General features: G+C 44.1%; 1 protein-coding gene across 4 annotated transcripts in view; it reads left to right on the top strand.

Moving 5' to 3' along the window:
- Nucleotides 1–13,760, top strand: part of tox (thymocyte selection associated high mobility group box) — a 229,064-nt gene that overhangs the window by 178,465 nt on the left and 36,839 nt on the right. For all 4 annotated transcript variants that reach the window (XM_033019775.1, XM_033019774.1, XM_033019773.1 and 1 more), the window contains 2 exons: nt 2,237–2,515; nt 10,420–10,650. In XM_033019775.1, the coding sequence (XP_032875666.1) occupies nt 2,237–2,515; nt 10,420–10,650 (510 nt within the window). The remainder of the gene's footprint in view (nt 1–2,236; nt 2,516–10,419; nt 10,651–13,760) is intronic.

Below are 13,760 nucleotides of genomic sequence, written 5' to 3'. Positions count from 1 at the left end.
ATTTTATTAGAATGAGGAGGTGTGCACCACTTCTTTGTGGCTTAATAGAAATACATCAAAGCTGCCTTGTTCAAGTTGCCATCCCACAAAAAGCCTTAGTTTGATCAATTCCTATAGACTGTTCATCCATTTTTGCCAGTTTTGTACACAACATGTACGCATTTTTTCACATTTTGGAGTAAATGTCTGTGAATTGATGTACTGGAACAGCTTGACTTTAGAAGCTTGTTTTCGGTTGATGATTTTACCAGTGATTTCCCAAAATAATGTTATTTATTTTTCTTAGTGCAGAATTTTGTGTTTATGCTCAGGGTCTACTGATCTAATTTATATCAATGTGTGAGAGGGATTACCCTAAAGCCCAGCAATCCTACATTTCCATCTCCCCTAAAAAGGTCCAAAAAGTGAAATTAAACAATCCCTCCTAATTACTACTTTATGGCAACATTGAACCTCAGTGAAACACTTGAGATTTACATTTGTTTAGTAGATGCCTGTCGATGTAGTGAGGATTGAAGAAGGTTGATACCAGCATCTTAATTAACTTCTCACATGGAAGTATATATCTGTACTTGTTTAATGCCTTTCTTTTATCTTGGTATCCATTTTGGAAGCACCTATCTTAATTTGAAATTTGCCTTGAGGCAGAAGTTGCATAAAAGTTCCTTAATTTGTCATTGCAATTGGCCTAGTCATAGTCCAACTGTATAATATCAAGCCTCACCTTGTCAGTGGAGACATTAAAGAACTGCAGTTGTGAACTAGAAATTCTTCTCTATCAGTTTTCTTTACATTATTTACATAACATATAAATACATTGTGAGGTTATTTCTAGGCCTCTGATAATCAGCTCAAGTTCCAAAGCCCAACAGCATGATTATGTTACTAAGGGTATGTCTCATAAAAGTAAAATAGTTGTGCCATTTATTAGCCACTCGGTGGGAGAAGGTATCTATAGTTTGATTTACAACAGATATCTACAAGATCAATGACCATATTTTTCATTTTAAGAGAAGAATACTGACCATTCAAAAAAGTTTAACCATTATTGCTCCATAGCAATCTACTTTGGTATCCATATTGAATGGTCTCACTAGCACATGTTAGCAAGTATCAGCATGATCACTAGATAGCTCCCTCCACCTCTCTCCCCCTCCCCTCCTGAAATGTATTTATCAAGGTCAGTTGCAGCTTGTTCAAAAAGAAGGGTCTTGACCCGAAATGTCACCCATTCCTTCTATCCAGTGATGTTGCCTGTCCCACTGAGTTACTCCAGCATTTTGTGTCTAACTTCAGCACTGCATCGTATCCATTTGTTATTTGAGCCATAGGTTTGTGGACCAGTACCAATTGAAGACAACCACCCTTTTACACAGCAATAAATAATTTTATGATATGAGACTGAGATTTAGGCTTGAGGACACAAGAGATGTGGATTAACTATCATGGTCACACATAGTGTTGGCTTGTAGTCATTATTAAGCCCAACAGCATTAGTATGTATCAATGATAAGATAATTGCTGAAATAGCTTTCATATGACCTCTAAGTTATTTTACCTGATTCAATTTGGATGACTGGAATTGTAATAGAGCTACAGTATGTGCAGTTAGATTTTAACAATACATTAAGTTTGTCACAATAAATATGAGAATATTCTACTTCATACATATGACCCACTTAGACACCTTGGTTTCTGAAATGTTTATACGTGTGAAATGAACATAAACAGTGTTTCACAAAAACATTTTTAAAATACATGAACAAAATTTACGATGGTTATCTCACTGGATCTAGCAAACAAAAGACAACACAAAAAGTCTCAGTTTTTCTATTATAAGCGCTGGCATTTTAAATATATGTACTGGAAAATATCACCTCAGGCAATAAGCTGTAGCGTTTTAAGATTGTATGTGAAATGGCTCTTTGTTTAAAGTATTGTACAATTTGCAGAAAAGTTGTATATCATTTAGAATTAAAATGCAATTCCCCAAAGTAAACCACTAATACTTCCTTTGATAGCAAACAGTTGCTGTGCTGGTTTATTTTCAATGTATGATTTTATATTAATTTTTAATAAACTACATTCTAGTAATATATGTGGGATACATGGCAGTAAAACATGCAACATTGATTTAATTGTAACCAAAGCCATCCATCTCAGTATTCAAAATGTGTGTTTTTTCTTCAGTGCCATTTATTTATTATTTCCCCACCATCGTCATTTTCTTTTCCAGATGCATGATCTGGGAAACACAGAAACTACTCATTACAGTGCTCACCCACAGATGTCAATTATGAGATCTGCTATCCGATCTGCAGACATCAGGCACCCAGGAATATTGCATCGTGGTCAGCTGACCACTATAAACCAGTCACAACTCAGTGCCCAACTTGGTCTTAATATGGGAGGAAATGCTATCCAACACAGCTCACCATCCCCACCAGGAAGCAAGTCCGCTACTCCATCACCATCCAGCTCAGTTCATGAAGATGAAACCGATGAAACATCCAAGGTGTGTAAAGCTCTGTTATGTAAAGCTTCCAAAACACTGAGTTGGAGGAGTTACTGAGCTAGACTGTATTTGGAAACTGAACTGCCATCTGATGAGAACTGCCATTAGCCCAAAATCCTTCCGTAATTTGTAAAACCATCTACACCTAATTAAGCTCTCTCAAGTTTCATTCCAATCCAGTTAAATTATGCCATTGCCATTCACTGTTTAAACATAACCCTCTAAAATCAGAAAACATGGACAATCCCTTCTCCCCAGATTAATATATATTTTTGTAAACAATTAAATTATGAAGAACTGCTGGAAGTAAAATACCTTTAAGAAAACATATGACCACAGAATGCAAAATAAAAATGTGATTTTTAGTTCATAAAACTAATATAAAATAAAATGTATTCCCATACTTTGTAATCACATGCTTGTGGTAATGATAACACTGATGTTGAATTATCTTTAATTATTTTTTTACATTTTTTCAACATTAGTAGGCTTTCATGAAAGAAATATGCCTTTTGTTAAATCAGTGAAATGTGAAGAAGAGAACTATTGTTTTATAGATTCATGTAACACATTTAATTTCCTGCACACTAAAGTCGTATGGGAAATTGAAAACCACAGAAGTGAGTGACATGGAAAAAAGCATTAATGTCCAAAAATGGACCATCGTCCAATGAAATAATCAGTGAAAATATTTCCTGAAAGCTATTTCAAAGTTAAACCTTGATGACATTAAGTTTATATTTAATAAAATAGTCTGGGGAATCCTGGATTTGATGTTAAGATTTACCATCCATCTGGCAGTCATAAAATTAACATGCAAGATAAAATAGGCCATTTTTACTGCCATCAAATGAGAAAACCAATGTAATTATGCTAAGCAATGACCGAGTCAAACCAATCCACTCAAATTTAAGGAAATTCTCCATCTGTGTGAAAAAAACAAGGCATTCATGGACTTAACAACAGGCAGAAACTCTCTAAAGACCAAGAAATCCTATATAGTGCCTGTTCATCATTCCTTATACAAGTTACTTATTTTTGACGACTGTTTGGACGGCTCAGTGATTCATTCTGATGATGGAAAGAGAATTGTTGAGGATTTATTTTCCAGTTTCCCACTTTAACTCTGATGAGAAATTTATAGAGAAATGATCTGAACAGCTGAAAGGTGCCACTCTTTCATTGAACTTTTGTTGGTTCTCTTCTTTAACATTCGTGGAGGATTGGCAGAATCCCTCCAGAATTTCAGGGTCAGGAAAAACACTTGCTCTTAACAGTTGCAATAGTCAAGGTACTGGTTTTGGAAATTGAATATTTCTCGTTTTGAACGTCCATTTCAAATTTTCATTTTAACTGGGGCGTGAAATTTGCAAAATCAAATTAACCAATATTGGGACAGAAATAAAATTGGGACACAACACCCAGAAAATAAAAAAAATGTCTGTTTTATGTTCTCATCGAAATCCATTCATCCTTTTGTTTTCCACAACTAACCTACATGTATTTCAACCCAGTTCCACATCATGCTGCTTTAAATACATTCCCTATACATGTACCTGTTCAAATGCCTTTTACACATTGTAATTGTACCCATCTCTACCACTTGCACTGGCAGCTCGATCCATATACTTACCAACATGCGTGGAAAAGGTGCTCTCAGGTCCCCTTTGAATCTTTCCCCTCCCACCATAAAACTATGCTTCCTAATTTTAGACTCTCCTACTCTGTGGAGAAATGGTGAATATCTATCTTATCCATGCTCCTCATGATTTTATACCCTTCGCCCTCCTTCACTCTAGGGAATACAATCAAGGCCTATCCAGTCTCTGCTTATAACTCAAGTTTAGCATAACATGTTCATACATTGACTATGTCAACAGTGGGATGGCAGATTTGCTCAATTAATTAAATTACTACAGTGCAACACAGATATTACTAAATTGGCGAGATATCAAAAAATAGCTGAGATTTCTAATTCCAACAACTGAGTAAGTGGCATGTATGTCAACATCTGGTAAAGACTATGTAATTTGTGAAATTCCTCATGGAATAACATTACTTGTGTTCTGGCCCTGGTCAGTGTACCAAAGTTATACAATATTCAACTCAGATTCAAAGTGAGTGATTTTTTTAATAGTTTCTCTCCATCTGCAACTTCACTGTTACATGCTTAGACAGGTTTTCTGCAGAACATCACACAATTTTATTGCAACAGAACCAGAAAATACGTGAAGATTTTCATTCCCAGTGTTGACTCAGGGACAGGAGTAGTATAACAATGCAATGAAGCAATATATTTTGTACCTCCTTGCATAGTTTCCCAGACTGAAATGTATTCTTACTGCCTGTACAATGGGGTGGCTCTTAAAATTGGTGGATTTTATATTTAACTAGACCAAGGGGGACCCGTTGGGTCCCATCCCCTCAACGCGCGGTTCGGGGGGGGGGGGGGGGGAGCCTTTGGCATCACACACACACTAACCACCCCTCTTGATATTATATTAATATTATTCATTCGCTCCTTTTACCCCATCCCCGCCCTATCCACTCACGCATAGCTCCCAACTCGCAGGCGTGGCTAGAGAGAGAGAGAGGGCAGGGGCAGCGAGAGGGCAGGGGCAGAGGCAGAGGGAGGGCAGGGGCAGAGTCAAAGAGTGGCAGGGGCAGAGAGAGGGCAGGGGCAGAGAGAGGGTTGGGGCAGGGCAAAGGGAGGGCAGGGGCAGAGGGAGGGCAAGGCCAGAGGGAGAGGGAGCGGGGGGCAGAGAGGGAGCGGGAGGGGGGCAGAGAGGGAGCGGGAGGGAGGGGGGAGGGGAGGGAGGGGGAGGAGAGGGAAGGGGATAGAGTTTGAGGGGAGGGGCGGGCGCGGCGTCACAGGGGAGGGCTGGTTCCCGAACACAATATTCTCTCACTCCAGCTCCAGCTCCAGCTCTGGACTCCGGGCTCCGGACTCCGGGCTCCGGGCTCCAGCTCCGGGCTCCAGCACCAGCTCCGGGCACCAGATCCATCTCCAGCTCCGGGCTACAGCTGCAGGCACCAGGTGCCAGAGCAAGGCCGGGGGGAGAGAGTCTTCAGCTATGATCTTTGGTCTTCAGTCCACAGCCCGACTTTCTCGTACTTTGTGCGTCTCTTTTGAATAATGGGGGGAGGAGGGAGTGGTAGGGGGCTGGGCTGCGGGCGGCCCTGGCTGGGCTGCGGGCGGGCGGACGGACGGCTGGCCAAGTGGTGCCGACTGCGAGAGGGCGGGGCAACGGCGAGCGGGCGGCAACCAAAGGACTGTGAATCGGGGGGGGGGTGGGGGTTGAAGTAACTCGCAGCACATGGAATACAGTGTGCAGCAGGCCGCTCGGAGCAGACCTATTGTGACATCATCAGCTTGTTTACTTTCAGAGTTCTTTCAAATTTGTGAACATTTTCATAAATAACTCGAGAAATAAAGCATGAATTTTTCAGCTAAGACAATGCTGGAATCCACGGGATAAAACTCTACAGGAATATGTACACATTTTACCGTTAGCGTCGTTTTTTCGAGTAGATGTGATTATACACACACACAGACACACACACACGTCCACACACATCCAAGATCAGAGTTTTATAATTATAGAGATATGTGTTTACCAAATCTTTTCAAAAATGTTTTGACAATCCTGCAAAATCTAAAGAAATCCTTCAATACATGTTTGGTTAACATTGGGTCCCAGTCACATGGGAGGCCTGGTCCCCCAACGCAATCCATTCCACAACGTAATATTCCACCACTCACCTGTTCCCCAACGCAACCCATTACCCCAATGCAATATTCCACCACTCACCCATAGCCCCTAACTGTGCAGGTGTGGCTCATTTCCCCTCATCCCCAAGCACTCCCTCCCCCTCCTCTTCATGTGTGGGAGGGTAGGAGGGGGGAGGGGGAGGGAAGTGGGGTGAGTGACGGGGGGGGTTGTGGGGTTGGAGGGGTGTGTGTGGATGGGGAGGTATAGGGGGGAGGGGAGGGTGGTGTGGGGGGAGGGATGTGTGTGGTGGGGGAGGTAGGTATGTGGGCGTGAGGGGGAGGAGGGTTGTTGGAGGGTGGACGGGGGGGTGTGGGAGTGGTGTGTGTGTGGGCGGGGGGTTGTCGGGGGGGCAGGGGTCTGTGGGCAGGAAGAGAGGTGTGTGGGGGCAGGGGGGGGGGTTGTGGGAGCCTGGGGAGTTGTTGGGGGCAGGGGGCGGGTTGTGTGGGCGGGAGGGATTGTGTGGGCGGGGAAGTTGTGGGGGGTTGCGTGGGTGGGGGGGTGGGGGGAGGGTTGTGGAGGAGGGGGGCGGGTTGTGGGGGAGCAGGGGTTGTGGGGTGGGGGCAGTTGTGGGGGCATGTGGGCGGGGGAGGTGTGTGTCTGTGTGGGCGGGGGATGTGTGGCCGGGCGGGGGGCGGGGGGAGGTGGGAGTGTGCCCAGAGAAAAGACGAGGGAAGAGCCATGGGGTAGAGGGAGCATCATGGGGAGAGGGGAGGGGGACCAGAGGGGTAGTGTTTTTGCGCAAAAAGAAAGACCATATTTGCGCAAATAGAAAGACCGCCAAACCGGAAGAAAAGATTAGAGTTATGTACAGATTTTCCAATAGTTTAGAAGAATGAGGACGGACCTCATTGAAACGTATAGAATAATGTAAGGCTTGGATAGAGTGGATGTGGAGAGGATGTTTCCACAAGTGGGAGAGTCGAGGACCAGAGGTCATAGCCTCAGAATTAAAGGATGTTCTTTAGTCAGAGGGTAGTGAATCCGTGGAATTATTTTCCACAGGAGGCCATGGAAGCCGTCAGTGGAGGTCGTCAGTGGATATATTTAAGGCAGAGGTAGATAGATTCTAGAGTAGTACAGGTGCCAAAGGTTATTGGGAGAAGGCAGGAGAATGGAGTTAGGAGGGGGAGATAGATCAGCCATCATTAAATGGCAGAGTAGACGATGGGCCATATGGCCTAATTTTACTCCTATCACATGATATGAATATTCTGAAACAGGAGAGACATCTTACTTCCTTACATTATTTTTGTTTTTAGTAGCTGATATATGTCCATGAAGAACGCTACTGTGTTTATGTGATACAACTGTGTGGATTTCACACTAAAACAGAAAATACTGGCACCAGGCAGCAGATTTGGCAGTATGTGTGGATAAAGAAAAACAGTTGATAGTTCAGTCAAATACTCACCATCTGTAGATTAGTGTCACTCATACCGTGGCTCTGCCCACAGGCTTATTAGAGAGTTCTCCCTCTCTTGCAGACTAGTAGTATGCATGTAGAATTAGAATTAGAATTAGAATTTCCTTTATTGTCATTCAGACCTTACGGTCTGAACGAAATTTCGTGCCTGCAGTCATACATACAATAATACAATAATAAACAACAATAAACACAAATTAACATCCACCACAGTGAGTCCTCCAAGCACCTCCTCACTGTGGTGGAGGCAAAAATCTTAGGGCTGCAGTCTCTTCCCTCCTCTTCTCCCTCTGCGCTGAGGCGATACCCCACCGGGCGATGGTACAAACAGCCCCGCGGCTCACCGAAGCCCGCAAACGGGCCGGCTCAAACACCACGGCCCGGGGTGGTCAAAGCTGCCGCCCTCCAGTCCAGCGGACGCAGCCGCTAGCCCGCGGCTGAACCCCGGACTCAGGTCACCGCCGCCAGAACGCCATCCCAGCCACCGGAGCACCGTTCCAGCCCCGAGCCGGATCGCCCTCACGTGAGTGCCGTTTCTCCCTCGAGCTGGGCCGCCCCGACGGGAGCACCGTACCTCCCTCGAGCTGGGCCGCCCCGACGTGAGTGCCGTTCCTCTCTCGAGCTGGGCCGCCCCGACGGGAGCGCCATCCCACCCTCGAGCTGGGCCGCCCTGACGGGAGCGCCGTACCTCCCTCGAGCTGGGCCGCCCTCACGTGAGTGCCGTTCCTCCCTCGAGCCGGGCCGCCCCGACGGGAGCGCCGTACCTCCCTCGAGCTGGGCCGTCCTGACGGGAGCGCCGTACCTCCCTCGAGCTGGGCCGCCCCGACGTGAGTGCCGTTCCTCCCTCGAGCTGGGCCGCCCCGACGGGAGCGCCATTCCACCCTCGAGCTGGGCCGCCCCGACGGGAGCGCCACAGCCCCTCATGGGAGAGTCTCAGCCCCGCGCCAGGCCTTCCTCACGGGAGCGTCACAGCCCCTCATGGGAGCGCCGTTCCAGCCCCGAGCCGGACCGCCCTCACGGGAGCGAGCCCAGGGCAAGTCCTGACTGGCTCTGCCTCCGGAGTCTCGAGGTCGCCAGCTCCGCCATTAGGCCTCAGCGCAGACGGAGGCAGAGAAGGGGGATACGACAAAAAAGTCGCATTCCCCCGAAGGGAGAGACAGCAAGCCCTGTTTCAACCCTCCCCCCCCCCCCCCACCACATAAACACAACCTAAAAACCAAAAACTTAACTAGACAAAACGAAAAAAACAACACAAAAAAGTAAAAACAGACGGACTGTAGGCGAGCCGCTGCTGCCAGGGCAGCGCCGCCACTTCCGGAGATGTAGAGAAGAAAGCACCTTGTGTTTCTTCTGCAGAGTTGCTGATAAAAGACTATGGATTCTAATCACTATGTGTGAGTTTGATCATTTCCAATATCATCAGTACTGAGAAAGAGAACTGGGAAAATCAAGTTAGTTTTAAGCCACAGAAAGAGTGGGGAAGGAATAGATAGGACAAAGAGAATTTCACTGATAAGATGTGTTTAGAATTGTGCAGGTGCAACATGTGCATTAGTATACTTACATGACCACAGCACACTCTTTTAACTCAATTAAATGTTATAATGGAAAATCGGGACTAAAGAACAAAAAACATGTGGTTATGTTTCCTATGGTTACCAAATATTCTAACTTTACTGAGTTATGGTCCACGATCCCAAATTGAAATAACATAACAATATTTGGAACTGATCGTACCGATTGCTTTGAGAATACAGTTTAGTTTGTATGAAAAGGCAAAGCACCTCTGTAGCAGCAAACACTATTAAAGTTTTGCCAGTATCAAATTGTTTTAAATTTATCCGATTGTTTACATTGTATAAATATAGATGTTGCAAAGGGTTCACATCATAACTCAGTTGTTTCATTATGTAGGGAATTGAAATACTGTACACAATACAATTAAACGTCATGTTTTCTCAAGGAACAATAACTCAACTGTAGACCAAAATTTAGCACCTTGCAATGAAGGAAATTATAACCCAATGTTATTGCAATATAATTGGCCAGTGTGATAGTCTTTTGAACTGAAAACACTTAGGTAGGTCAAATTAGATTTATTCTGGTTTTATGTGTGTTCAGTCAAGATGAAAAACATCACCTCAAATCTGACATATCTAGAAACTACAATTATCAAACTTATCAATGAATGCTTACTATGCCCTCTTCTTACCTGTTATTATAATGGACATGTTAACCTGTTTACAACCATTGGAATGAAATTTATCAAGTGTATGATAAAATTACCACATTAATGACATTTTATTATCTTTCATTTAATTTTACATTTTCCTTGAGTGATTGGCATGTGACTGAAAAAAATCTAAAAGCAATATCTCTATGTAAAAAATTAATAGATTAACACATTAATAGCTTAAAAATATTTGAATTGTAGTCTTGGATTTAGAATGCTTTCTATTAACGGTCTCCAACTTGATTTATCTATTAAAATTAACACATCATTTAACAGTGACAACAGAAGATCATAAACAGCTTTAAGTAAAAGAGAAAATATATAGTAAAACCACCAAGAAATACTGTAAAGTCATTAAGTCACTGGGTATTTCAATAATGGGTGAAGTACTTCTCACTGTATTTAAAAAAAAGATTGTATCTATTTAAACGCAAATGGTTTTATTGATTAATTGAAGCCTCTGATTCTTTCATAGATGAATGGTGGTGAAAAGCGGGCAGCCGTCGATGTGGGAAAGAAACCGAAAACTCCAAAAAAGAAGAAAAAGAAGGATCCAAATGAACCCCAAAAACCTGTGTCGGCTTATGCTCTATTTTTTCGAGATACTCAAGCAGCCATCAAAGGTCAAAATCCAAACGCCACTTTTGGTGAAGTTTCAAAGATTGTTGCCTCAATGTGGGATGGTTTAGGTGAAGAACAAAAACAAGTAAGAATCAGACTTAGACTATGTTTCTATGTTAAGTCATATTGATTAGTATGTAGTCCATACTTTTTTTTGCATGCTTATTGCCTACATTATTCAAGAGGTTTCTGAGAATTGGGGCAATCACAGATTATTTTCCTGGGATAATGGAATGTTTGTTGAAACTGTGTTAAGAAGAAGTCTTGTCTACCCTATGCTTTGGATCTTATCCTTAAACCATCCATATTTGGTAAAACATTTTGGGTGACTATCACTCCTAAAATGGCATCCTAAATTGTATCTGGTAACACTGTAATATGATGAAGGTCTGGCTTTCTGTTATAATATTCCAACCTGTCTCATATTCTCCTAAATGTGGGTAAAACAAATTGAGGAAAATCTGCACCAATGAATATATTTTGAAAATCGTTTCAAATAGTTATCATTCAACCAAGATTCAAGAATACTTCATGTTTGCGCAGGAGATAGTTTTTCACATGTGTCATATGGATTCTAATTCAGCACAGACCCTTTGGGTCTTTATGTTCTTGCTGACCATCAAGCTACCAGATAAACTCATCACATTATTATGCATCCCACCTTTCCATCAAGTCACCCCAAATACTAAAGGACCTGTCCCACCAGCATGCGTCTAGCGCGACCAAACGTGGTTGCTTGAGGCGTATGGCCTCGCGGGGCCGGTCCCACTTCGATCGATGGAGGCGTACGGAGTTGTGCGGGGTTGGTCCCGACATCGTGCGGGGCTCCAAAAATCTTGCACTGTCCAAAAATCCCGCGCGACAACAGCCTGTCGGCCTGCAGCCGCATTGAGGCCGTACGCAGCGCCTCGATGGGCATATGCAGCGTCTTGACGCCGCCCGGCGTGCCGTTGTGTGATGACGTCACCGCCCGACGCCGTGCGACGTCCAAATTCAGTCGGCCCGCCTCCTGCCCAGCTGATTGGTGAGTATGATGTCGGGACCAGCCCCGCACAACTCAATACGCCTCCGCGGTTCGAGTTGGGACCGGCCCCGCGAGGCCGTACGCCTCAAGCGACCACGTTTGGTCACGCTAGACGCATGCTGGTGGGACAGGACCTTTACTCTCACCTACGCACAAGGTGCAATTTACCATGGCAAATTAACCTACTGACCGTCATTACTGGGTTATGCGAGTATAATGAAGCACCCAGAGGAACCCCATGTGGTCACCGAGGGAATGTGCAAACTCCTCACAGACAGCTGGATAAGTTCATATTGAGTCCAAGTTATTGATGCTGTGAGATACTAGCTCTACTAGCTGAATCACATTGCCACCCCAAATAACATCAATGATCTTTGCATCATTTGGTTCAGTCAATGCATATTCCACGTTGGAACACAGTGGGTTCATACCTTGAACCCAGTGTAATTAAATCAGTGCTTCTTTGTGAATTGCCAGAGATGCTTTCCTTCAGATGAGGCTTTTACCTCTATTACTCTCTGAAGCACCAGTCTGAAGAAGGGTCTCGACCCTAAACATCACCCATTCCTACTCTCCAGAGATGCTGCCTGTCCCACTGAGTTTCTCCAGCATTTTGTGTCTACCTTCGATTTAAACCAGCATCTGCAGTTCTTTCCTACACGTCTACTTCTTAGATAGAAATCAAACACCCATTACAAGAAGATTAGTTGTAAATATTACAACTTTAACCAATCATAACTGAAATATGGTTAATTGAGCATTCAGTTTATTTGCATTTTTTTGGGAAGTTGCATTATATAATCACTGCTGTATTTACCCACGTAACTTTTTTCATTTTTTTTCACTTCTTTTTTTATTTTTAGTACGTTAAAGTGTGTTAGTTGGGGGTCTAATCTTTTTACGTGTGGGGGGGTGGGGGAGGTGGGGGGGAAACTGCTTTTCAAGTCCCTACCTGGTCGGAGAGGCTGCTTTCCTCCGGACAGCACCTTCGACCCGTCCTCGCGGCCTACCTGCGGGGCCTGGAGCGGTGTTTCCTGAGGGGACCTGGCCAGAACCTCGGCTTCGGCGGCGGCACAATGCTGGAGCGCTATCGCGGAGCGGGCAATGCCTTGCCTGGGTCGCCGCGCTGGAACTCCGGTATGCTGGGATCTGCCGATTGGAACATCTCGGAGCTGCAGGTCTGTGGAGCGGCCAGCCGCGAGCAGCGGCGCTGAACTTTAACATCGGGAGCCTGGGATCTCTCGCCGAGATCGCCAGAGGTGGAGCTCCGTCCAGCGCGGCCTGTTAGCTTGGAAGCCGCGGTCTCCGGTAAGGAAGCTGCCGTTCCAGGCATCCCAAGCCGCTGAGAGGGTTCTCCCGCGAAAGGGCCTGAAATATCGGGCCACCGTAGCGGTGACTGTGGAGCCCTCAATAGACCCGACTATGGGTGTACAAGGGGATGGGGACTGGACTTTGTGCCTTCCCCCACAATGGGGGGGTGGGGGAGGTGGGTTCCCACTGTGGGGGAATGTTTTTATGTTTTAATGTTAAATTTCTTTCTTAATGTTATGTTGTATTTTTATTAGTATTAGTGTGCTGCAAGGACATTTGAATTTCCCCTGAAAAGGGAATTAATAAAGTATTATTATTATTTATTATTATTATTTTATTGTAACAACAATCCTGGAACATTGTTAATTGTAATGTGCTCTACTTAAATTAGGATACTCTTAAGTTCAAATTCTGTTAATAGAATCAAACTATTTTAACTTCGAGTAAATCCAGAGATTTTAGTTCAAAATCCCACTATGGCAACCTCAAATTTTGAATTCATTTTTAACAATCTGCTATCGGTAAAGACCATGCTTTTTTCATAATAGTCCTGAAAGAATTTCCTGAAGGAAATCCACCATCCAATTTTATGTAGTCTAAACATGAATCCTACCACAAATAGCCAATCCCATCAACAGATTTGTTTGAATGCTTCACTATAAATGCTCGAATGAGTAAAGTGGGTTGTCAGTTTAGCTCAGATCTTCAATGTCAGGGAGCATGACTGTGTACATGTACCCTCCAAAGGTCAAAATGCCTACACTGTGCAGCAGAGAGGATATGCTGTGCATCAAAGATGGTAAATCTCTGAACCCAGGCCTAACCTCCCCAGATATAATAAATATATGAGATTTCCAGTT

This window comes from Amblyraja radiata, chromosome 4 (genome assembly GCF_010909765.2).
Source record: "Amblyraja radiata isolate CabotCenter1 chromosome 4, sAmbRad1.1.pri, whole genome shotgun sequence".
NCBI classification, from domain to species: Eukaryota; Metazoa; Chordata; class Chondrichthyes; order Rajiformes; family Rajidae; genus Amblyraja; species Amblyraja radiata.
This window is presented reverse-complemented; position numbering and strand designations above follow the sequence as displayed.